Source organism: Aethalodelphis obliquidens, unplaced genomic scaffold, assembly GCF_003676395.1.
Source record: "Aethalodelphis obliquidens isolate GAN/ISIS:26980383/991018 unplaced genomic scaffold, ASM367639v1 scaffold10, whole genome shotgun sequence".
In the NCBI taxonomy this organism is placed as follows: Eukaryota; Metazoa; Chordata; class Mammalia; order Artiodactyla; family Delphinidae; genus Aethalodelphis; species Aethalodelphis obliquidens.
The window spans coordinates 10361072-10388282 of NW_020837954.1; the positions used below are offsets into that span (position 1 = coordinate 10361072).

Consider the following 27211-nt stretch of genomic DNA (forward strand, 5'->3'; position numbering starts at 1 on the left):
GGTAAAGCTATTCATTTTGAATTTCCCTGCAGAGGCTCTGCTACAAGGTCAAATCAACGAGAGGCTTCTTCAAGTTTTAACCCCCCTTTTCTAAATAGATTCCAACCTGATGTCATTAATGCATTGATGTCTGGATTTCTCAGGCATCATAGTTGCCCTATTACATATCAAAAGGACGCTTGAGAAATTCCCTCGAATTGATCATTCTAATTTCTTATTTATAACTATTCTGTATTCACTCAGAGGACAGCTGCATTGTATGCTAAACCATGAATCAGAGAAATTGGCCCCTTTGTATGTAGGTTTGTATTAAATTGAAATGCTCTCTTTTTTTCCCCTGTTTGTTCCCACACTTGAGTTCCTGGTGTCAGTTTGTATTTGGCTTCTCGAGCATATTAAAGTTTTTCTAGTGTTTATGATGTTCTTGCCAAGAGCACACTTGCAGCAATCTGCACTAGAACAGTCTTTGTGCCAATTACTTCAAAAAGTATTCTTTAAAATGAAAAGAGGGAGGGTTTGTTTTTTGGTTTTTTTTTTTCAGGGAACTTTCAGGTTATAGCGTGTTGGTTTCCATTTTAATTTTTTAGTCAGTCTTCCTGAAATGATGACTTATTGGCTCTGGAATGTGTGCATCTTTGGGTTATTTTCTCTTTTTTTAAAGCCCTTCTACAAAATGGAAGTTCTGATAAAGACATACGCATAGCAGGGATAATCAGTAGGATGGAGGAAACTGCTGTCGCTGCTGATACCACACCCTCATCTATTTAAACAGCTCTGGAAAGGAAACTGCTAGAAGCTTGTTAAAGAGTGCCCAAATGTGTGACTGTAAATGACTATCTCTAATCATGGCTGAATAAACCAAATGCAGCAAATGAGCTGGTGACACGCACAAAAGTCATATGAGCGTTTTGAATTGCATATGCTGAATGGATAATAACCCATGTCAGTGCCATGGGGTCTTTTGAAGGTTAAAATCCAAGGTTTGATCGTGTTATTTATATAGAGACAGAAACACATTTGGGAAAACAAAAGAGGAAAGTGGAAGGGAACGTATCCTCTGAAATGCACTGCTGAACAGTGCAAGAGGTACTGGGCAAGAGATGGGGAGACTTCGCTTTTCTTCCTGTGTCTGCCACTCACTGGCTTTGCGTCCTTGGCTAAGACATTTGACCTCACCGGGCCTCAGTCTCCACATCTGTAAGGTGGGTGGTTGCACTAGGTAGTCTGCAAGGCCCCCTCCAACTCCAGCAGGAAGTCTTTCTGGGACGCCGCACACAAAGGGGATTAGGCAGGGCGTGGATTCATTCACGCCATACAGCAAGACGTTTTGAGGGGTATGTCATTCCTAGAAATTACTCTCATTAAGAATGAAATTTAGGACTGAATTCAGCCGCCTTATAAAATATTAGCTACAGCATCTAGAGGGCAGGTTGAGAAACATTTCAGAAAGTGTCCTTTGCTAATCAATGGCTAACGCATAACATCCAGGCCACACAAAGAATGGAAACCAAGATAATAGAGATGAAAAGTTATAGAGATTTAGGGCTTCCATGATGGGTCAAAGCTTCATGTTTAAACATACGAGATTTAACAGACACCACAGTAAGGAAGAGTCTTAGACCCTACGTAGTTAGGCCCACTCGCTTCCCCAGTGAGGAAACTGACACAGAGAAAGGAGGGCGCTGCAGCAAACAGAGCTGCATGCTGCCTGAGTGTGCCAGAAAGACTGAGGAACCTTGGCTCCTACTGTGTATTCTTTGTTTCTTGCACCTGTTTGGGCCTAAAGTGCCTAGCGTAAGAGAATTCTTTGTTCTTGCATCACTGAAGAGTTCCAGATACCTACTGTAGCCTCCTGAGAAGTAAACATTTTTAGGTTTGACTTTTAAGGAGTTTCATATCTAAATTTGGGGAATATTGGGGTTTTCATTTTTTCACAATATTTATGACCCATCTGTCTGCTTGCAATTTTTTTAATTATCAGAAATACAAGTATTCATATGTGTGTGTTTCCCCTTTAAGGGGATGGCTGCTTTAAAAAAATATTTCAGCTCCTGAGACAGCGGAGTTGCCCTTCCGTAAGGACTGTTCTACCCATCGACGTGGATAATTGTCTTTAATTCTGTATCCTCTGCAACTGAGGACGAGAGGAGTAGCTGACTCCCATATCTAAGAGTTCTTCCTCTGAAGGTTTTCCCTTCTCATCAAAATGCAATCATTTATTCTCCTGCAGACCTTCAGGGCAGGTGGAGGGGATAGAGTAGGGCTGCCTTAACATTTTGTCAGGAGAGCAGAGAGCTCTCCGGAGCGCTGTCTTCACGCAGAGAAGCATCCGGTGAAGTCCACAGCTGTCTTTGGCCATTTGTTGCAGTTTAGAGTGGATATAAATTCTGTCAGCAAACTCAAGAGACACGAAGGTTTGGGAGACTAACTTAGAACAAGACGCGTTGCTAAACTCAAGAAATTTAAGTAAAACACACATTCACCAAAGGTGTTCAGCAAGGATAGAAAACAGAAAATATCTGAATTATATCTTAGTTTCTCTTCCTTACTTGGCATAAGACTAGCTCTGAGTCCTTTTCTTCTTTCTTTTTAATGTTGTCGGAGATACAATTGCAGTCTGTTACGTTGAGAAGAACTGCCTCTCTACCCTCGAGACAGTGGCACTAAGCCACAAGGGACCTCTCGGGGCCGTGAGGGGTGATACCCCCTCTTCTACATCAAGTGACAAAGGAATAAAAACGCTGCCCTCCACAGAGGTACAATGACCCTCTGTCCTTCTCTAGGAGACTTTAATAAAGTAACTGAATGAAACGAAATTTGATCAGATGTGTATAGTTCAGCCTTCTTGCTTCGTCCCTTAACAATTTATGGAGGTGTTTCTACCCATGGTCCTGTTTGATTAAATGATATTTGAAGTGTTCCACTCTCTGAGAAAATGTGGTTTATATCCTTGGCATACATTTACATAATCTCGTTAAGGAAATCTCTTCAGCTTAGTTAAACTATCCCAATAAAAATCTTATCTCTGGTAGAAGAAAGACTGTTTTCTCCAAAGGGAACAGGAAACAAGTATGGAGTCTGGCCACACTTTGAGAATCTAAGGCTGTAATTGTAGCTATATTTTTTATGTTACATATTTGAAGTTTGTTAAAGGAGATGGATGAGAAGTAATTGCTATGTTTGGAGGATACAGTCATGTAAGAATAGAGTCCTATAGCTAATGTTTTTTAAATGTGGATTTTAAAAATAATTTTTGATTTGTTGCTTGGAAAATGTTTATACACTAAAAAAAAAAAAAAAAAATGAGGGTGATAAATTACCACCAATCTCTCAAGCTCCCCACTGGAGCCATCAAATTAAGGGTTAACCTCCCAGGATTCCCCTGAATTAATCAGGAGCTAAGCCAGGGGCAGGCTGGGCTGGGGGGGGCGGGGATTGGCAGAGTGCCACCTCCCCCAAGAGGCATGGGGCACAACAGTGCAGCCACAAATAAAGGAGCCTTGCCCGGGCTCCCAGCTCCTCTCTCAGGCAGCCCCGTGCACAGAAAACATGACCCGATCCCACATCAGCCCAGCGTTTCTGCTTACCATGCTCTGATCCTCCATTTCCAAAGAACCAAGACAAGGGGTTGTGTTCTGCAGAGTAGGGTTTTTTTCGGTCCTGATTTAATTGTAAATGTGTGTTCATCTTTCTTTCCTCGTTTAGGAGGCATTCTGTGATGAGCCTCTGGATCATCTTTTTAAGATCTCTAGATCCGTTCAGCTCTAGATAAAGATGAAGCTGCAGCTGGATGGAACGAATGGGCTGCCCTTAAAGCAGGACCCAAAGGATGGCTGTGCTGACCCTTGGCATAAAAGCACTGGCAATGCTGCGTGGCATGCAGATTCCCAGGTCCCTTCCTAGCTTTAAAGAATGTAAAGTTTGGGGAGTAGGACCTTGGAATCCACATTATTAATAAGCTCTCCAAGTGATTCTTGTGCATGTTCAAATTTAAAAACCACTATCCCTAGAGGTTTTTTGGTTTTAAATAAATCCCTGATATCAGCATTAGGTGTCATGGGCTTTCCAATTAAGGAAGAAAATACGTTTTCCCCCATGTGCCAGGCCCATTTAGTTACCTGTGTACAGGACAGAGCAAGTTAACTCCATCTGTAAGAGGAAGAATGCCTGTCCTCATGCTTATGCATGAGTCTTTGCCTTTAGGACCTTAGGAGCTCAGTGAGAATAGAGAAATTAGTCCCTAGCTTCCTTCCTTCCTCTGCCTTCCAGAGTCGGGAATGCCCTTATCTACAGCTTTAGGCCTGTCCACTTCCAGAGCCAACCTTCAATGAGTCTTTTCAGCAATCAGACCAAACACCAACTGGTCGTGTTCCAATTACATTCCCCCTCCTGGCTCACCTCATTTCCATTCAAACCAAATGGAGTCCCTGAGAATTCACACTTTCTAGTTGTCATCCTTTTACCCAAAAGGATTGGCTTCTGCCAGGGTTCCTCTTCCTGAACTTTGGCCTGGACACTTCCCTTGTACCCAGCCTCACCTCCGTTCTCTTCACTGCTAGAGCTGCCCTGAAGTTGAGCCCATCTAAAACTCTCTCCAGTTCTTGCTGGTCCTCTAGCCTTAAGTGCTGAATCCTGCCCAATTCTGAAAAGCCCTGATCTTAGGGAAATTCTTAGGGACAAACTCCCAGAAAGCCTTCCACCACCCATGTGGTTCCTGAGTTGATTGCCATCTCCATACCTAGCTGATGATGATGACATTCCACAACCACCTTGCCTCTGTTGCATCCCCTTTGGCCCTGGAAGAGGCCTGCATCTTCACCTGCTCCCTGCGAAGACCTCATTGCCCCCGAACCTCCCCCTCCCTTCAATCTCACCTCTGCCTTGAGAAGTCAATTTATCCCTCCTCTGTCTTTTCTTATCCCCAGTTGCTAAAGTCCCATTGTGAATTATGATGAAGATTACTAGAAGCCAGGCAGTTTCTAGAAATAACATCTGAGATGCTGGAAAGGGAAGGAAGATAACATTCTGCTGTTCTCCCGCCCCTCCCGGGGCCCACAGGCACCTCCTTCAGCTGTGAGCTCTCTTCTCCACAGTGTTTGCATCTATGGACAAGTACTCGGTCTCAGCCAAATTGTTGTGTTGTTGTTTTTTTGTTTTTCCCCCAGGCCTTGCGCAAAGACCCAGGGGGCAGGAGTCAGACAGACAGGGACAGAGGGACCTGTCAGGGGAGATTCTCCAACCTATGATATAGTCTAAATTCAGGAAAACCCACTGCCTAAAAATTTGCATGAAGTAATTTACATGAGGTTGATATTCTCACGCTGGTTTAGATTAAGTTGTTAGGCTGTAGGCTAGATGTTTAGATTCAGAAGACCCGGCTAACCCTTTATCTTTCAGCAGGTTGTGGGACACCTCAGCCCCATCACTTAAAAGTAATTAGCTGGGGCTTCCCTGGTGGCGCAGTGGTTGAGAGTCCGCCTGCCGATGCAGGGGATGCGGGTTCGTGCCCCGGTCCGGGAAGATCCCACATGCCGCGGAGTGGCTGGGCCCGTGAGCCATGGCTGCTGAGCCTGCGCGTCCGGGGCCTGTGCTCCACAATGGGAGAGGCCACAACAGTGAGAGGCCCGTGTACAGCAAAAAAAAAAAAAAAAAAAATGTAATTAGCTGACTCTCCCACCTTAGCTAGTGATTTGATGATCTGTATGCTGAACCAGACTTCTACAAGGGAATAAAAGAAAAAAGACCAGAGTGCCAGAAGGAAGCCTAATTTTTAAGGTAAATTTGGATTCCCCTAAAGGACAAGTGAAAAAAATCTCTGAAGAGGAATCATAGTTTTTTTCCTGCCTGCAGCATTTTTGGTTCCCCTCTTTGCGTGGCCCCATTCTGTACTTTACATTATGTGTGGAAAATAATGCACATAATACTTAACACTTCCTTTTTTTTTTTTTTTTTTTGTGGTACGCGGGCCTCTCACTGTTGTGGCCTCTCCCGTACCGGAGCACAGGCTCCGGACGCGCAGGCTCAGCGGCCATGGCTCACGGGCCCAGCCGCTCCACGGCATGTGGGATCCTCCCGGACCGGGGCACGAACCCGTGTCCCCTGCATCGGCAGGCGGACTCTCAACCACTGCGCCACCAGGGAAGCCCTATCAAGGCCTTTTTGATGGGCTCGTTTATAATGAGAAGTTATTAGTGGAGCACATCTAAGTGTTTATCACCAACAGACGATGGAAAGGAGCATATGGCAGGAAGAGAAATATATATTTGTCCAAGAAACATGGCTTGTTAACACTCCCACACTCGTCCTAAACTCCGTGGACATGTAGTCTCTGCACCGCGCACACCCGCTCATCGTGTCAGAGAAGAAAAAAGTCAAACAATGATTTCTTCGGTGTGGGACTGTCAAATGATGCTAATTTGGACATTTTCATCAAAGATGGTGGGATTTCCACTCAGAAATCCTTTGCATTGCTGCTTCTCTGTGGCTGGTATCTGGGCAGTACTGTGTAAGGGGTTTAGAAAAATACAGGCTTTAGCATTTTTGCACAGCTCTTTATGATAAAACAAGAACAATGAAAGGAAATGTGAGGACTGAGCTCTTATATAAAATTGAGCTCAGGGGCAAAGAATCTTTTCGTTCAGAAATCTCTTTTGAAGAATGCCTGCAGATTAAAGACCAGGCTAAGACAAACCTTTAGAACACAGAGGCAATTTTCACCTGACATTGGCCAAAACCAAAGCATTGTTCCAACTCGGTTGTGACCCATAAACCCCTATTGATTAATTCTTAAAGTAAGCTCTGCATTTAGTAACTTGCAGCTGTCCTCTGAAACTTCTGCCTCTGCCATGGGTAAGGGGAGTGGGAGGTAGGGTAGCCCTACAGCACAGTGAAAGCCCCTCTATTGAGCATTAGTTCATGGAATTCTCTAGAACTTAGCGAGAACCCTAGGTATCAGCACCTGATTCTTATCCTCCGTTTTATATCTTAGGAGATGTTGCCCTGGTCAAGCTAGATGACTTGCCAAAATCACCAGAAACAGAAATCAAATGAATTGTTCTGTTTCCCAGTTCAACGTTATTTCTACTCCACAGTATTCCTTTCACTTTAAAGTTACTAGGTTATTTTTATAGTTTCACAGTTCTTGACATACTATTAGTATTTAGGCCTGTATGTTTGTATTCAAAATCATTTCTCATTCACCTGCTTAACTCTACAAGGAAGCCATCCCATTCTTTGGGATGTTACCATGGGGCCTGGTGACCATGCGGCAAGTTTGGCATTTACGTCAGAATGGAATTGTGGATGGAGAAAAAGGGGGCTTAGAGTTTTCAGAAATGTTCACTTTTTAATAAAATTAATCATTATAGATTAAAAGAAACTCAATTTAGAGAAGCACCTAAGTTGCTTTAGGCTTCAGATACTCAAAGCGCTGGGGGGGGGGGGGGGGGGGGGATGCCTTTGGTGTTCGTCTCTCATCTGTGTTTTCTCTGTTGGTAACTGCATTGAATTGCTTGGTTTTAACTATCACCTCCAGCCAAAACACCAAAACGAAGCACAAACCAACCAACCAACCAGTCTTCCAAAACCATATCTTCATCTATCTTCTCTTAAGTATCCAACCCCCTTTTCCAGCTATCCCCAGGACACCCTGCCCAGGATTTCCCCAGGCTGCTCAAATACAAAATGTCCACAGGGAAATCTTTTTTGTCCCTTTGTGAGTGATTCCTGTATTCCCACGTACCATTTAGTCTATCATCATCATCTTCCTATGACACAGGCTTAAAATCATGGTGCTTCTCTCCAGGTCCCACTACCAATTTCTACTGCTTGTACCGGCCATTTGCCCCATCTCTAACTTTTCTGCTGACACCAGTTGAAATGCTCCTGGAGCCCTGGGTGTCTCCAGTAGGTTCTCTTTTAGATTTGTTTATCTTTTCTTTTATATTCCAGCCCTTTTCTCTATCTGGAACCCCTTTCACCATTCTATGATTATATCTTACGGCAATTTATTTTAATGCCAGTTTCATGTAGCCTTCCAGATCCATTTGGTCAAAAGTATTTTCTACCTACCCTGACCTCCCAAAGATCTCATTCTATCCCTTTCTTATGGTGCACACTTGTTACTTAATGAAAATAGTATTTGTTGAGCATATACTGTGTATCAGGCATATACCTAGGCATATACCTTTCTATATGTTTTCACTTAATCCTCTCAGCAGCCCTATATTCTGGAAGTCCATATTTAACCGGTGTTGGGCGCAGCTTGGACATGGGGACTTTTAAAGACACCCTGGGTGATTCCAGCGTGTAGCAAGGTTGGGAACCGCTAGTAGAACTCCAAATCCATTAGCCAGACATTCTCCTAGTAGATATCACCTTTGAAGCTCTAAAAAACAAACAAACGTTGGGCCCCAGCCCAGTGCTACCAAATTACAATCTCTGGACTATACAGCCTGGGAATCCATGTTTACACAAACAAAACTTCATAGGAGATTCTGTCACATAACCAGGATGGAGAACCACTTTCTTGATCAGACACTGTGTTCCCTCCCAATATTATGATATTACAAGTAATTGTTTATGTTTCCTCCCACTATGTAGTCTGTAAACCCTTTGAGGACAGGTTTGCATTTGATCCACCTTTGTTTTCTCCCTGGCACCTATCAAGGTCCCTTGCACATAATATGTTTCAGAAACTAAAAAACCAATAAAATGCCCTTTAAGGACCCTATTAAGAAAACAAAAGACACCTTTACAGAGTACTTATTGTCTCTGTACTAGGTTTTTAATCCCTAATATGCTGACCTGGAAAGTAAGCAAGTCATTTCAATTTTCTGAGCATCATAGTTGCATGGCTACACAGTACCAGAGCTAGTGCCAGTGCCCAGCTCTTCTGATAATACTCTTTCCTCAACACCTCAGGCCTTCAAAGCAAATACAAAGTGAAAAAATCAACTATCTGTGTGTTTGGATACCTGCTCTCGGCCATGTTTCTAAAATCTGAACATAACTTCTCACAATGGAAAAAAAAAAACTGTTGGCATTGTGAAATAGATTTGGGAAAATACCTTAATTTAAACCCCAAAGTTAATTACAGGGCCTAACAGATATCCCTTTTCTTCTCTTCAGCACCATCCTCCCTCACCCCCAGATGTACATACATACAGACAAACACACCCTCTGATTGTTCTTTGACATTTCTTGACAACTGTTAAGTTATTGTATTGGTAATTTTCTTTGGTTTTTTCCTTCTTAGTTTGTACAATTTCTCAAAGACTTTTCAAATAACCTGGGCTTCTGGCTATAAGTGAAATAATTTCCAAGGTTCATATACAGTTTATTTAACACAGTAAATTGGCATCCGGTATAAACTTCTAATGTTTTGTTCAATATGAATACGCACATAAAATGTATACAAGCATAACAAAGTGGAAATGATGCTCAAACACGACCTAGAAACCAAGATTCTAGGCTCTTTTTTGCCATTTCCAAGCCCGATGACTCTGGTTAGGGAATGAATGTTCCAAAGCCTCTCTCCTCACCCAAAAAAATGAAAAGGAGAATGGCCTAAAATAGACCCTCCCAATTTTTCTCCCAAATATGAAATGTCATGATCCTTTAAAGTAATAATAATTTATTTGGCCTTTGGTCAAGATTAAACGAATAATCGGTCCTTACCCATATTATTCAGTTGACGGTTTTACAGGCAATCAGAATTATAATGAAATTTGTAGACTTCTTTACAATTTGGAAAGTGTTCACCACCATTACCTCCTTTGATTTTCATAACGTAATTGCAGAATAGTCATTATCCCCATTGCACAGAAAAGAAAATTGAGATGCAGAGAGGCTGAGTCCAGGAGAACAAAATCAGGAAATGGCAAATCTACTCAACCCAACTTTTGACCCCCTTCAACACCTCGATGGCCACAGGCAAAGCTGGAGGAGATCAGAGGCGGGGTAGATCTGAATGCACACAGCTCCCCCAGCAGCCTGTGTGCCTTCCCAGAAATGTTTGCTAGCCCAGATGCCTTCAGATTGCTTTGGAAGAGAATACCAAATGGGGATTTATTTAACGTATCATTTCTGGGTGTGAGTTTTCCTGAGCATTTATAGTTCTGTGTTTTTCCAAGAAGCTGAGTGTTCCTGAGAAAAGAAGACAGATAATGATAAATGAGCATCTATGTGAGCCTACCTGGGAGGAGGACCAGGGACTGTTAACACCCCTCCTGTGAAGCTAATCCCATTTCGTTTAGCTATTTCTTTATTAGTTAATGAGGTCGTGCAAAAACGTGTGTCTGTGATGATGTTTTAGCATCCCTGCCTCTAGGAACATTTTCAAATATTCATAAAGTAGCTCGTCTGACCAAAGCTTAAAGCAAAGGTGCGTTAAGTATGATTTTAGTCTACTTCAATGCGGGTAGTCAAAAAACTGCTCCTGAAATAACCTAAATAATCCTCCTCGTTGGTGTTTCCAGATCCACAGCTCTGGGCTCAAACGTGAAAGGGGACAGGGAAGAGATATCATTTAGAACAGCCAGGACTCCAAAGGGCGGCTCCGTAAGCTTTGATCCTGCTGCCTGACTGACAGCAGTGTGGCTCGCTTTTGGAAAACTGAGTAACTTAAAGGAAACAAAAACACAGTGAAAAAGGAATTACCAGTCAAGCCCCTAGGAAGGAGAGCAGATGCTAGTTCTTCTTGCTCCTGGGAGGCCAGAGACCCACTTCCCACTTTGGTTCCTTCTGGCAAGGAGGGAAAAGAAGAATTTCAAAAAATGATTTGGCGCGCAGGGGTGCATTTGGAGAGGCCAACCAAACACAGAAAGTCAGCCAGCTACGAAACTGAGCTCCAAGGTACCGGGAATGGCAGCGAGAACCTCTACAACTGGGTTTGGGAAGGTCTGCCACACTGTCACAGGGCTCCTGGGACACAGCTAGAGTACACACACACACACACACACACGCACACACGCACAGTCTCCAACCCCCCACACATATACACACCTGCCTTCTATCATCCGGAAGCATGCCACCCAAATCCTTATTTTTTCCATCCTTTTATGCTTTCATTTTCCCGAAACATCGTTTAAGGAAACTGACACTATGACTCTTCTCCTATGTTCAGTTTACAAACAAAGGAACTTTTTCCAAAGATGGCTTTATAAAAATAATATTATTTAACATATGTGAGGATGATGAACCAATTTCCTTTGGTTCAGGGTGGCCTGGACTACCCATGGTATACTTTGGCTAAGAAACCAAAAATCACAGCCCAACGTTGTCCCTCCCGTTTCTGAGCAAGTACGTCTGAGTCGCCACCAAAATGGTGCAAGGCTTCCTGACCCTACTGTGGTGTATGAGCTTAGGGAACAAATCATACTCCAAGGTCCTCTAACCTTCAGTCCCAGACGGCGCTGCGAGAAAGCATGACGTTACATGTACAGGTAACTTAGCACTGCCTAACGTGGGATCTCTATGCTCAGAAGGACACATTCATTTCACTGTCACTGAGTTTTTTAATCATTGGAGTCTGGCATTTTTTGCAAATGAAGGAAAGCTCTGAGCCACACTTCTGAAAGGAGATGTCCATGGAATCCCACTCAGTACAGATTTGGAGAGAGACAGACATCATCCATTAATAAGGGCTGATAATGCAAACGTTTCTTTTTGCAGCTCAGGGCTCAACTTTCTTGTCCTTTTATCTGGTTATGAACTTCCTCTAAATGTGAAAAAAAAAAAAGTCCTGAAAAATAGCAATAGCATAGTAATAACGCTGCCTTGAGAAATGCTGAGAGTATAATATTATTTCTCTTTTGTTTCTTGCCTTGAGGACATTGAGGGCACTTTGACAGCCCTTATGATTACACGAGATACAAGCTAACATTGGTTATTCCAGATGCAATTTTGCATTTCTCAAAAGAAGTACTGTTACAGCCCAGATGTAAATTTGACTATGTCCTGTACTTAATGTTCTATTACAGGTGATTCACATAACGGGCCGGCTACGACTAAGGGTGTCGCTGTCCCACGGGAGGACCGTCCCCAGCCAAATCATGGGGCTCGTGGTGGTGGCTCATGCCTTGCCTCCCCCTACGATCAATGAAGTCAGAATTGACTGCCATATGTTCGTCACTCGAGTAAATATGGACCTCAATATCATTTACTGTGAAAATAGGTACTTCGTTTTTGTTTTCATTTGCCCTGTTGTATGTTGCGCATCGGTAAGGGCCGGTGTTTTCAGCAGTCCAAAGGATTTTACTCTCCCAACGAGGCTCATCATAAATCCTGATCTTCCTTTTAATGGCTGCTTGCACTGACACCAACCATGCTTTTTATTTGAAATTTACATCGCTGCCCTGATTTGCATTAGGGACAACAATGGAATGGAATTAGGATTCCCAGGCATCCAGATGCTATAACTAAGACCCATTTTGGCCGAGAACCCAGGCAGAGAGGTGGGCGGAGACATTCTTGGCAAAAAGATGCAGTAAGAGGTATCTACTGATGTCTCAGCCAGACCCACTTCCTCAAGGACCCAGCCTCATGACAGGCAGTGTTCACAGAGGCACTGAGCACCTTGTCCTAGTCAGCTCAGGCTGCTGGGACAAATTACCATAGACTAGTAGCTCAAACAACAGACATTTATTTCTCACAGTTCTGGAGGCTGGCAAGTCCAAGATCAAGGTACAGGCTGCTGAGGTTCCTGAGGGGGCATGCTCTTCCTGGCTTGCAGAGGGCTGCCTTCTTGCTGTGTCCTCATAGAGGGGAGAGCAAGCTCTGATCTTCCTCTTCCTATAAGGACACTAATCCCATCATGGGGGGCTCCATCCTTCTGACCTCATCTAAACCTAATTACCTCCCGAAGGCCCCACCTCCAAATACCATCACATGGAGGGTAAGAATTTCACTATACGAATTTAGGGGGTACACAAACATTCAGTCCACAAAACATGCAGAGGACAAATGAGAATTTGAGGCCCCCAGAGGAAAAAAGACAAAAAAGAAATTTGTAAACCTATTCAATGACGCTTTGTAATCCTGAGGATTTCACTGTGATAAATTAAAGAAAGATGACTCATCATACGTATGACTTGGCAGACTGAGCTCTTCTAAAAGGACTTTTTAGCCTCTGGTTAAAAAGTTCACTTTTCCATTGAGCACAAAGCAAGGGACAAGGAAATGGGACAGTGCCCCTTCAGACCTTTCACCCAGAAGTCACCAGCCCATCATCAGACTGAATTGAAGAAGAGAGAATCGCGGGGTGGGGGGGTGGGGGGGGGGGGGGGGGAGGGGAGGTGAACACGCGTCGGCTGTGGGAAGGAAGCTTGGCGACGCCGTCCACCCTGGTGCCACGGGGAGAATTACCGAATTAATTTGTGGGGACACTTTTGTGGCTCAGATTATCGTCAGGCATGAAGGCAGCACATGTTTGCTGAGTCCTGTGATTGCCTTCGGGGCGGGGGGGGGGGGGGGACAAAAGAGAGGAATGGTCAAGTGGCTTAGGAAATTGACCTCTTCAGGGCCCAGCCAAGAGGAAGACAGACAGCGCCTGCATTCAGTCCATTAGGAAGCGCTAAAGATGTTGAGATCAAGTTAGATTTGCCTCCCCTTTCCGGTCAAGCTTTGATTCAGAGGAAAGAATTCACCATGGGAAAAGAGTACCCGCCCTGAGCTTTTTAGTGTTCAGGGGGGTAGAAGATATCATGAACCTGTCACTATTATTTAATGAGTAACTCAATCTATTTTCCAAGTTTTGGGGGTATTTATTAAAATTTTCTCATCACGACTGTATACTTGGCCGTGTCTAAGGTATTCTGCCACGGCCACAGAGAATCAGGAAAGATGAGTTTGCCAGAATGAGTAGCTAGAGTTGGCCAGGAATAATAAAGAGAGATAACATTTATTGAACACCTGCTACACCCTCAGCCATATGCGAAGTGCGTTAGATGCACTATGTCACTGAAGCTTGAGGACGGTTTTGTGAGGTCGGTGTTGCCCCTGTGTCCATTGCCCCCACGCAGTTTCAGCTTAGAGAGAAAGGTCAAGTGCCTTGACTGAGGCCAAGATTTGAACCCCAATCTGCCATATTCAACAACCATGCCTCCTGTGGGATCCCCCCGCATTCCTTGTCTCTAATTTTTCTTCAGAAGTCAGGCTAAATGGCAACGAATCGGAATAACCGCTGAGGTGGAACTTTCATACACACGCAGCCATGAAAGAACACAACCACAGCCCACAAAGCGGTCTCTTCTCTGATTTAAAAGTTAGAATGTTGGACACCCAGGGAGGCAGGTAGACAGCCCGGGGACGGAGTATGGCTTTGCGTCTTTGGAAACACACGTCGGCTCCCTCGATTTACATTCACAACCACCAATCCCCGCAAAAAAAGACGAAGCCTCATCTTATTTACGGAACTCCCAGTGACTGTCCTGTCCCCAAGCCATCATCTAATTCTCATTCCTGTTATCACAGGTTGATTAATTCTTTTGATGCACTCCATGGACTTGAGTGCCTTATGGTGCCACTCTAGTAATTGAGATCACTTTCTGTGACCCACTTTATGCTTTTTTCTTCCCATTAAAAAATGTTTTTTCCACAACCCCTTATTAGCCAGTACAATACAGCATTATTCCTCCACTGAAGATGACAGTCATTATTAAAAAGGATCCCCGTTAAAGGCAATTGCATATTGAATCTGAGGGAAAGCACACCTGTGTGTCAAGCACTGTGCTACATTCATGTCATTTCATTCATTAATCCCCTCACCAGCCTCTGAAGTTGTTTTACAGATAAGGAAACTGAGGCTCGGCGTACAAGATGCCATCAGGCTTCTGATCCTGATACAGGTCATCAGACTGGTCTAGAGCGTTCTACACATATATTAAGAGGTCTTTGAACACTGAGCTGGTCACATGCACCATGGTAACAGGCTCTGAGAGTACAAAAGTACTTCCACTGTTTTGAAGGATTTCAATCAAATAAAAAATAAAGAACTGTCTTCCCTAAAAGAATGGAGTGCCTTTTTCCCAGGGTTTATAGTTGAATTAGGGATCTGCTAACTAGAAAATAGAGTCCGCTCCTTGACTCTGCAGATCCCTAGGACAGCCTTGGGCAAAGCCCACGTCTGATGCTTTCAGAGGAGCGGGCAAATTCCAGAAACACCCACGAAGGCCTTTAATGACATCCTGATTCCCTCGTTTGCAGAAAGGGGGTATAAACTGTGCTTGGAAAGCATTTAATGGTTTTAGGAAAACACCAACTAATCTGTTTGGTACCAGAAAACCATGGAATCCTGAGGAAACACTCCAAGAATTCTAGTTTGGCCCAAAATATGATTTAAATTGCTAGATGCTGAGCAATTCACTCACTGGGTAGTGTATTTTCATTCCTTTCCGTATCATTTTGGTCTGGTTTGGTTTCTTATTTCCTTGTCTTTAGGGATCAGATTTCACTCCCCAGCAGCAATCTCATGGGTTTCTTAAAGGTGCCGTAGCTAAAGGTTCACTTCATATTTGATAAGTCAGAAACCATGAAAAGAACAGGGGCAGTAAAGGGAATCAATTAAACAAAAGATAAATTCTCTTCAGGATGGACCAAAATGAATCTGAACCTGGACAGGGAGGAAGAGAAGCCGCCTTTTGGCGTGTTCGTGTAAACCAGGCAGATTCCCCCAACGTTTTCTTTCCAGTTTTTGTTCTTTTTCTGTGCTCCTGCCTGAGGACATTGCCGGCTGGACAGTGACAGAAGCTCACACACACACGTACGGTCGAGCACAAGGCTGGCAGAGCTGCCAGGATGGTTTAAAAGTTTCCGGTGTGGAATCCACCACAAAGTCCCAGTTAAAAGGGGCCGGAGTGAAAGCTGAGCTCCCAAATGACTCAGACGAGAAAAGATAATACCCCCAGGCATCTGTATGTCTCAGCATTTAAATTATATCCCTTGAAATGCCAATTTGGACTTTGTGCCAAGAAGCAGCCAAAGCCCTTTTTCATGGAAATACCCAATAGAAGACCAATCTGTTTAAATGAAAGGTGTCTCTAATCATTTGGTATAAACATAACATGTTTTTATTTTATTATGTAACCTTGAATTATCTTGGCCTCTAATGAGGATCTCGTATTGTTCCTGATTCTCAATAATTTCATAGAATTATGTTGTCTCAATGTGTATGCTGATACTAAAAAAAGAAAAGAAAAACCTATCTAATTATTTCAACACAATTGCTTGATCTAGCACAGTTCCTACTTTAGAAAAAGACTGTTCATATGTTAAAGGAAATAATTTTATCTAAAAAAGGTTTTCCCTCAGTGCCAAGTCCTCACAGGTACCCTGGTATAATGAAAATTGTCAGTATATTTGTTTCTAAGTCATTTAACAGTTTCTCTATTTCCCCTCCCTTCTGATTTCCAGCCTGTGTTCTTCTCTTTGTAGGATTAGTGATTATATGGATCTGACTCCTGTAGACATTGTAGGGAAAAGATGCTACCACTTCATCCACGCTGAAGACGTCGAGGGCATCAGGCACAGTCACCTGGACTGTAAGTACCTCCTATGCACGGGGACAGCTGATCCCAGCCGGAGTCAACAGTCTCAGATGCCCTTTTGGTTTCCATGCCAATTTCTCCCTTCACATCTCCTGTACATTTGAGATGCCTGTCAGCGCGCAGTGAGAAAAAGTGAGACATAAATCGCTCCAACTTTTGTTGGGATTAGATTGAAAGCTGGACCTCAGGGCCCAGAGAAATTGCTGGATCTGCAGGCGCTCACCCGGGATTTCGTGGTCTCTTGTGCTCTCTCTCCCACGAAGTGATGGGGGAATCTTTGTCTTAAGTGCCTTTTTGACCCTTTCATTTTCTAGAGAGCAAATTCCACCGTGAAATCTGTGGTCTCAGTTTCAAAACAGACATGGGAGAAGACAAGTTCAACTAGGCCAGAGCCGCATAAAAATTCCTACTTGACTAGCAGCAAAACTGGGATGAGGGGGGAGCCCGGGGACAGGGGCAGAGTGCCTCATGTGGATACGGCAGCTCTCAAAGGTGCTGACTTTTCACTGTATTTCCAGAAAGGGTTATTTAGAGGGGCAGGTACCTCCATCTCCCGACTCTTGGAAGGGAGAAACTCATCTCAGCTCTTTGAGTCTGGTTCCCAGCTCCTGGACAGCAGGCTCACCTCCGAGGCACCATTTGTGGCATCTAAGCAAAGCAGGACCAGCAGTGTTCCGACTGGGTCCAAGCAGTAACTCACACACCAGCGTCCGCAGGCACTCTTCCCTCATCAAACTCAGCAGGGCTGTTTTCACTATGTGTGCAAGCGTTCTGACAATCCCATCAGGCAAGAGGCACTGGTCTGGTGGACCTCTTAGGAAAGGGCTGCCCTATTCCAACAAGAGATTCTTTTTATGACCATTCGGTAGACTCTTCCTAGAAAATGAGGGCCCTGCCATCTGTAGTCCTAGAAGGTTCTAAAGCCGGTTCTGAGCTCCACTTTTAAATACATGCAAGGGGACACAAAGGAGATGGCACAGCTTGAAGCAGAAGCTTTTATGTAGTAAAACCAGCCAGGTGGCCTCTGTATTAACTTCTTCTTCCCTTTCTGGCCACGGTTGAGGAGAGCTGTTTCAGATCTTTCCCGCCCTTTGCAGTTGTTTAATCATTTCAAACTCAGATCTTCAGAAGCGTAATGGAGAGACATGAAGCTAGCCGAAGTCTCAAACTGTGAGCATCTTGTACTGTGTTTTTTATTTGTTTGTTTATTTATGGCGTGCTGGGTCTTCATTGCTGCTTGTGGGCTCTCTCTAGTTGCGGTGAGCAGTGGCTTCTCTTGTTGCAGAGCACGGGCTCTAGGCACGCGGGCTTTGGTAGTTGTGGCGGCCGGGCTCAGTGCTTGTGGTGCACGGGCTTAGTTGCTCCGCGGCACGCGGGATCTTCCCAGATCAGGGATCGAACCCATATCCCCTACATTGGCAGGTGGATTCTTAACCACTGCGCCACCAGAGAAGTCCCTTGTACTGTGTTTTGAACCCTGCATTAGCAACACTGACAAGGGAGCAAGGTCAGTGTCAAATTCTGTATATACTGTGTCTCTGGAAAAAAAAGCCTGCCTGTGAGGCTGCTCTGGCAGATTCTACTCCCAACCCAGAGTGCATGCCTTGGTATGGCCCCCCAGCGTTGCTAAGAACGAATGGATGTCGGGTATCACAGAAGCAGATGGCTCTTCAATTAATTGGGGGAAGAAATGATGCTGTTTCCTGAAAAACACATCAGGTTCTTTGTAGCTGGGAATTTAGAGAAAATGGAGAAAAATCAGGATGTTTGGAGGAAGCTACGAATATATTTTGGGATGTGGATATGCCAGAGATCCAGACTTTGAAAATGAATATATTGTTTGTAAGACACAGTCGTAGACCATGTGTGTGGGGGGCGGGGGGTGCTTTTTCATTCTGGAATCTTAATCGAGGTCTAAATTCAGAAACCTGATGCTGACAAAAAGGAACTTTGTCATCCTCTGTTATTATTTGGAAAACGTCATGCTATCTCTCTGGGATTTGATTTACAGCTTGAAGAAATACAATTCCTCGGGAACAGTGAGCCCGGGCAGTTCATTTCTTCCCATAAAGCAAGGTCTCCAACAAATACAGTTGATGCCATTCTTTCCAATCTACTTTTATCTCGTTTTCAGTACCTGGAGTAATTTGAGAGTGCTGAAAATAGACAACTACGTCCGCCATTCACTATTGTGCTAGTATCCTAATTTTTCTGGTATCTTGCCAACTAATGAACAGGGAAGGTATGCTTTCAAATTCTGGGATTTTTTTTTTCACTACTTGATATTGACATGCTGGCTATTGCTTTACGATTTCATCTGCTAACAATGATTGAGTTCAGTCTTTCAACTCATACACATGACTTCTAATTTTAAGTTCTTTTAATAACCTTAAACACATGAAAAACAAATAGAATGAGCTGATAATTCAGCACAGTAAAATATACTTCACATAGTTAGCTATTACGCTGTGGAATAACTCCACAATGTCAAGTAGCACACAATTAGTAAAACTGTAGGGGGAGGAAAAGGAGTGTTTTGATCCTGAAGAATTTTGATCCTAATCAGATTGAAATTTCAGCATTCTTGTAGTGCTTAATATCTTCAATCATACACACACACACACACACACACATCAAACTGATGCCAATGTCAGGTTTTGCATTCTGTGACTGAAATAAAATGCTAAAATATACAAATGCATCTTTCTTTGTATAGTAAACATTAACATCATTATAAAGTAAGATTGAGTCTAAAGTTATGTGATGGAATGTCTGATGTTTACCTAATTCTCAGACCAAAGCCAGCCCAGTAACAAAATGACAGAGCATGTAATAAGTCTTGGTTGTGTAAACACTGAAAAAAAAAGCATCTTGCTTGTCCAAAGCCCTAGGCTATTACTGAAGGATGCCTTAACTGTGCCTTCTTGGCAGGAGAAGGTCATGGTGACATGGAATCAGCTCAAGAATAAGATAGAATTCTAAAACAAAGGGATGGTTAAAAAATAAACCACATTAACTATTTAGCTTTTCTTCCTCGAGCTATTGGCACAATTCCTGATTCTGTCCATGAAAGGCAGGCTGTAGTCATCTGATCGTATTTCTGATATTTTGAGATGTGTCTTATGCTCCAGTTTATGGATAAAACTTAAAGAAATAAAAAGACTCGACAGCCTCTGCTAACTCACAATGCTATCTTTATCACTCAGATCTATTTTGCTAGCCTAGGCATCTGTAAATCCATAGATGAACTTGTTTCTAGAATAAGAAAAGTAAAAGGGGATCTCAGCTGCACCAGGATTTGACAACTCTGAGAAATTGAACCAAAAACTTTGGACCATTTACTCGCCCACTAGGTTAACAGGAGACGCCTGAGAGTTCACTGGGTTTCAACACAAAGAATCACTAGGAATCATTATCTATACCAACATGGTGGGTTAGTGAAATTACACTGGGATCTCAAGGGAGTTTAGGTCCTCTTCTATCATACTGTGACCAAAGACCTGTGTGATTTTTTTTTTTTTTTCTCTAAGCCACCTCACTGGAGTCACTGAACCCAATTTCGTTGATTCTTCAGGCCAAATTGAGCAAATCAACATTTCAAGGTTTGAATTTTAAATCACCCATATTAGCAATTATTTGAGCACCTTTTCCTATCACCCTCCAGTTCTCCATTGCTCAGGATGTACTGACCTCAAGATGACCAGTCACATCTCCCTGGAGTCACACACTCCCGTTACCTAGAGCATGTGTGTCACTCTTGAATTATGAGAACGCCTCACCATGTACTGCTTTGCCTCTGCCTATAGCCCAGAAAATAGAAGGGCAAACCACACATGCTAACCAGAGGAACACGCTTTGCATTTTGCTTTCGCCCCTGTCTATGGAAGATGCTGAATTTGCCTTGAGATATCCTTAGGGTTCTTCCCAGGTCACATCAGCAACGACTCTCTAAAACCTGGAAAGAGTGGCCTGAGGGAAAACTTCCTTTCTCTTTATTACATTGTGTCCCAGCAGCAAGGGTCAAGGCTCGGGCTCTGGAGCAGTGGAGCTTTAGAAAGAAAGAGCCAGCAAGCATAGAAGTGGTGGCAGTTTCCCCTTCCTAGAACTGGATCCAGGATGAGGAAACTCTGGAAGATTTATTTCAGAAAGAGAGGAGGACTTTTCAGCTTGTCTATGAGATCATTAGAGTTAAAAACCACGGCCTACCCAATATATTGGGGAGCTGTTAAAAAAGAATACAGTAGCCTGTTTCTCTCTTAATTACAAAATTCTATACATCCTAACAAAATGAATCCACTACTACCTGGCATAATGCATTCCACGCTGTTTTGCACCAATAACCCCTACACTTCCCTCCTGAAGGCGTCTCATCACCAAATGCAAGCCGACTGCTTAATGCAGGACTAATTAGTATATCCCCTTCCAGTTTGCAGGCCCTCCATTGTAATTCCTTCCCTGCTCATTTTTTTCCACAACCGAGCATCAATCAAAGTAAGTGCCCTGCCTGCCTAGGAAACACAAGATGTCCTCCATGCATTTGTCATCTGCCACAAAAACAAAGGGGGAATGTAATTGTTGATTCGGGTATGCAGCCATCGCATGCAGTAAAAGAAGCAGCGAGTGAAGGTAGAAGGGAAGGTGTGAAGTTTGATGGCTGGACCAAATGCAGATGGCACAGGGGACGTTTTCTATTTCCTGATCTTAGCTTTCTCCAGCGCTGGGTCTTCAGGGATTGAGCTGCCACCTGATCATTGGCTGGACATTTTCCCCCCAGAGCAAATGAGTTTTTCCTCTTCTTCCATATGATTATGAAAATTCACATGAAAGGAGATGCATTTAATAGCTGCCGTGTCTGACTTTTTTTCAGAAGCCAAGTCAGCCTACATCATGTGCCTGTCCACTAACTAAAAAGACTGTCAAATGGAGACAAAATAAAGTCAGGTTTTCATGCAGGAGTGAATTAGGTATTTTTCGGTTTTGGTTTTGGTTTTGGCTGTGCCATGCGGCATGCAGGATCTTAGTTCCCAGACCAGGGATCGAACCCGTGTCCTCTGCAGTGGAAGCTCGGAGTCCTAACCACTGGACTGAAAGAAAGTTCCCAGGAGTGAGTTAGTATTATTACTTTACATCTTTTTTTCTTTTTCAGCAAGTGCTGATTTTAGCTTTTTAAGTCCAAGGTCAGGCAAACACAGAGAACAGAGACCAGCAAGGACCTACCTACCAGCTGAGTATCCCTGCTCCACTACATACTAGAAATGCAGAATTTCAGGCCAACCCTCAGGTTTACTGAATCCAAATCTGCAATTAACAAGATCCCTAGCAGACTCGCACTCATGTAAAAGTTTGAGAAGCCCTGACTACACTGGTATTTAGAAGGCCTTATTTTACACGGAGTAAAAGTAAATACAGATCGACTAACGATCTTAAGGACTTCATTTACCCCCCTCCAATTGAATGAATTTTAGTAATAGTAGTAAAATATGAATAGTCAAGTGGCTCTGAGGGCATCTCAATCAGTGTTCAATGAAACGAGTGTGATTACTTGGTAAAGAGATCGACTTCTTTACAAAGATGTAAAGTTTTAAATTGCAGTGGAGAAAGTTAATATTAAGCAGTAGTAGTCAACTTGTAAGCAGAAGGAGGTCTTTAGTTTTTCCCCAGGTTAATATTTTTCCATGTACTTGGCTGCACGTGTGACTAGGAACAGTCATATTTTCCCTGTTCAAGGTCAACTAACATTTGTGAGTACTTACTACATACAAGCTTCGCAGTATTGCTATAAAGTTTAAAATATAACTAAGTCGGGCTTCCCTGGTGGTGCAGTGGTTGAGAGTCCGCCTGCCGATGCAGGGGACACGGGTTCGTGCCCCGGTCCGGGAAGATCCCACATGCCGTGGAGCGGCTGGGCCCGTGAGCCATGGCCGCTGAGCCTGCGCTTCCGGAGCCTGTGCTCCGCAACGGGAGAGGCCACAACAGTGAGAGGCCCGCGTACCGCAAAAAAATAAATAAATAAATAAATTTTAAAAATAACTAAGTCATGGTCTCTACCTTCAAGCAGCTTGCATACTGGTAGAGAGGACAACATGAAAACAGCCAGTTTTGAAAAGGTGGCATAAAATGAGGACTATCACGATGTGTAAACAAAACAAAGAAGCCCCAGAGGTGGGGGCCACCAAGGAAGGATAAGAAGTTCCAGGAGGCACGTTTTCCCTGGACATTGAAAGAAGATGATGGCAGGAGATATGATGGGGGTAGGCGTCGGGTAGGTGTTGAGGGCATCCCAAGCTTTGAAGAGCACACGAAAAGACGCAAAACGTAGCACGTGATCTTTTCTCTCTACTCAGAGAGAAAGCCAGATCTTTGATTTGACTGATATATTCTTTTTTTTCGGTTTTGTGTTTTTTTTGGGGAACGCGGGCCTCTCACTGTTGTGGCCTCTCCCGTTCCAGAGCAACAGGCTCCGGACGCGCAGGCTCAGCAGCCATGGCTCACGGGCCCAGCCGCTGCGCGGCATGTCGGATCTTCCCGGACCGGGGCACGAACCCGTGTCCACTGCATCAGCAGGCGGACTCTCAACCACTGCGCCACCAGGGAAGCCCTTGACTGATATATTCTAATGCAATTCTAACATGGATTCTTGGGCTTTTCCTTATTACTATTTCAGTTAGTAGCTGCTTTTATTTTCATAACAGAAACACCTGATACTTGAGAGTAACTAACCCATTGCTCTCATAAAGCATGATCAAGAAAACGAAACAGTACTTCTAAATCATCCATTTTCACAGAAATCAATTAACCTAAATAAAATCAATTCCAGTACTTCTTGTACTTTATACAAAATGAAGAACAAGATGACATCGTTTTTCTAAAAAACACTTTCTTTAAAATGTTGATTTAATGACACCCTGCATATCTCAAAAAAAAAAAAAAGCCCTCAAACTTTTTTTTAAACACAAATGAGCAGCATAGGATTTAATTTGTGTATGTGTTTAGCATACAGCATTTTTCCATTAATATAGGGTTAACTAAAGAGCAGGTTATTTGAAGCTCTTGAAGAATTCCCACCCCCTCTCTGGCCTCCTCAAATTTGGGGGGAGACACATTAGCCAGAACCCACCTGATTACAAGTAACAGAAAACCCAAGTAAAAATGACTTCAACTTCCTCTGTAATCGTCTTCACTTTCTCTTCATGATCAAAAGACAGCTGTAGCACAGCCAATGATCAGTTCCTCACAGGACAATGTCCAAAGTCAGGAAAGGGTCAGTTGCTACTTTGTGTTCATTTTTTGAAAGAAAAGAAAATATTCTCACAGGCCCTCCAGGAAAGTCTCATTGTCCAGCATTTCATCAAATGTCCCAGCCTCAGCCACACGCTGGAGGGAATGACTGTGGCTGGTTTAAACAAACATTTATCCCTCCTGAGACTTGGGCGAAGACCACCACACATAAAGCCCCAAATGGGAGTTCTATTACCCAGGAAGAAGTGGCGGAATACCTGTTCAGAGGACACTCGACGGTGACCGCTACCTGGGAGAATCTGTAATGTTTTCACAACAAAGTACCAGGATTTCTGACGATCCACAGAACAGCTGAACACATGCCGTTTGTCTGGGCTCCTTTAAATAGTCCCGATTTTACGGAACACTAGTTTTTGTATACCTGTGCCTCACCACTTAGATAGTTCTTGCTCAAGATATTTAGTAGGCTTAATGACACGACTGCATCCAGAAACACAGAGTCTGCCAGAGACATAAAATAAACCTGCCTGTAAGGGGGAAGGGGAGGGTGGGATGAATTGGGAGATTAGGATTGACATATATATACCACCATGCGTAAAACAGATAGCTAGTGGAAACCTGCTATAAAGCACAGGAAGCTCAGCTCGGTGCTCTGTGACGACCTAGATGGGTGGGACGGGTGGGCAGGGGGTGGGAGGGAGACCCGAGAGGGAGGGGATATAGGTATGCGTACGGCGATTCACTTCACTCTACAGCAGAAGCTAGCACAGCATCGTAAAGCAATTATACTCCAATAAAAATTTTAAAAGATTCACCTCATCTTTTTACCTTTTTTTAGGTCTCCCTCCATCCCAGCTTAACCTCCCCAGTACTCCATTTCTCTTCATTATTTTTTTTGGCTGTACGCGGGCCTCTCACTATTGTGGCCTCTCCCGTAGCGGAGCACAGGCTCCGGACGCGCAGGCTCAGCGGCCATGGCTCACGGGCCCAGCCACTCCGCGGCATGTGGGATCTTCCCGGACCGGGGCACGAACCCGCGTCCCCTGCATCGGCAGGCGGACTCTCAACCACTGCGCCACCAGGGAAGCCCTCTCTTCATTTTTAAAGGAAGGTGAAGGATTTACCCAGGCCAGGTTGGACCTGCTGTGCTTTCATAGGCCTCCACGCCACTTTCCATAAATCATCACCATGATAAACTTACTAGTAAAAATGACTGATAAGCATCTGACTCCCGTTCAAAGACAAGTAAATCCTTATTTTCAGAAGGAAGAAAACATTTTCAACAGTCTCCCACAGTAGAGAGACTTCCCCCCTGAGTCTCGTTGTGCAGTGTTTCATCATATTCCAAACCTAAACCAATCCCCGGGAAGGGAGACAGAATTTCTGGGACCAGTTCAGACTCAGACAGGAGTTCAGGCCAGTGACAGATTTTGCTAACTTTGTTATCCCCCAGTGCCCGGCACAGAGAGGCACATTCAAAACAATTATTTATTGAATGAGTGGATAAATCCACCATTTCCCTGATTTCCTAGTCATAAATCTTAATTCCATGCGCAAGAGTTCACTGTGTCCCTTTATATAACAAAACCCCCAACAAAAAAGAAGGTTTGGAGGCTAAAAAATACTCTGTTCTTAACTATTTCAGGTCAGGAATAAACAGTACTGAAACTCCCTGACTGGACTGAAAACAGCTTAAAAAAAATCTGAGATCTCGGATGCCACTCGTGCCAACAATTACTTTGACTCTTCCGGTCCTAGAACGTGATCCCCTCAATGTTCAAAAGCCTTGGTCTCCAACTCAGCACGTTATCATCAAGGAAAGGGGAATTTATTTTTTAAACTTAACAAATTGATATGTTCTCAATCCATGAAAAGTTTTCTACAGGATTCAGTATTAACAGTTAATAAAAATCTGTCAGTCGGCGGCGGTGATATAGGAAAAAACCTCTTCTGAGGTTATAAATCACACAGATAGCAATTCAAGCAGGGCCTGTCATTAGGATATTAGGGGGAAAATCCATAGATGATGCATAGTCATTCACAGACCATCCACGGGTCTTCTGTCCTTAAGCTCGTAACTCACATTAAAGTATCAAATATCATTCAATTTGATCAAATATTGCTCAGCACGTAAATTTACAAAAAAACCAAAAACCAATCTGTGGATGCCTGCTATTTAAGACATCTAGCTCACTAATTGCAAAATCTATAGGAAAGTCTGCACGGCATCAAAGCCTGGCTTGATCCTATGAGCAGTTCTAAATGAAAAACTGTCTCTATTGTAAGTAAATAAAGCGCTAAATGCACAGTTCCTGGCTCTAACGCTGTCTCTCTTGTGGGTTTTGAAAATGACCTCTGTAAGCATCAAGGACTATAACTTTTTAGATAAAGAAACCTGTTCTTGTTTTAAGTCTATGTCAGGTTCATTCCCTATAGCCCACAGTTTTCAAAAGCAGAAGAAAAAGTAATCCAGAATTTAAAAAAGAAAAAAAAAAAAAAAAAGTCCTGTTTCCAGAATGAAGTTCCCTGTCAGCCTGCCTTGGGCCTTAGGTGGAGAAGCAGAGATTAAAGAGTCAGTATTCTTTTTCATGTTTCATCTGCCAGTTTTGTGAATGTAGAAAGAAAAACCGGTAGCTACAGCCAAGCACCCAACGGTGGTATTAAGTAGAAAGTGTGATTCGAGCACACACCCCCTAACTTCCACGCTCTCCACATTAGTGAATTCAAAATTAATTTTTGAGTATCTAGCAGAAAACCCCCCACTCCCCATTCTCTGCAGCCATTGATGAAGGTAGCTCAAGGGGGGGTGAGCTGAGCAGCAGATGCACCCTCATATTGCCGTGACGATAATGAAGCTCTTTGTTCAGCTGTGTGAATGTCAAGTGTGAAAATCTCCGATGATCTCACCATTTCCTATTTATTCTATACTTACCTGAATACACCAAGTATTACAGCTTTTTAATGCATATGCAAACCTCTAAAATGTCCTTTTGTGAGACACTTTGCTAAAAGACCGCTTTTGAGATGTCTTCTTCATCTCCTCTTCAGACTGAATTAGACTGCTTCCTTCTTTTGAAGACACAAGTAACTCACTATTTAGAATCTTTGGCTTTGATTTTGTGGAACAGCCCAACAGGAAGAGACCATGTTCTCTTTTTTCCTCCATATTTCTGAAGGCAAACTTGGACTGATTTGTTTTGAGTTACTAACAGAGTTATGTTCCTGCCACAGACACAGGCTTCCTTTATGTCCTTTCAATCATCAGTCTATCTCTGTGGACAAAGTTTTCCTAAGGAACACTGAAATCCCTCTGTTGGTCACTGCGTGCAGAGCCATAGATGTGCACTCCAGCAAGAGCTCATCAGATTTGGGGGGGGGGGGGGCTAGTTTTTCTCTATAAGGAGTACATTTCTTGTATGCCTGCCACT

General features: G+C 43.5%; 1 protein-coding gene across 1 annotated transcript in view; it reads left to right on the forward strand.

The window, feature by feature from the left end:
• The window catches only part of NPAS3 (neuronal PAS domain protein 3), a 609463-nt gene that overhangs the window by 567524 nt on the left and 14728 nt on the right, over positions 1 to 27211 (forward strand). The window contains exons 7-8 of the mRNA XM_027111729.1: positions 11982 to 12175; positions 16432 to 16538. Coding sequence (XP_026967530.1) covers positions 11982 to 12175; positions 16432 to 16538 — 301 coding nt within the window. The remainder of the gene's footprint in view (positions 1 to 11981; positions 12176 to 16431; positions 16539 to 27211) is intronic.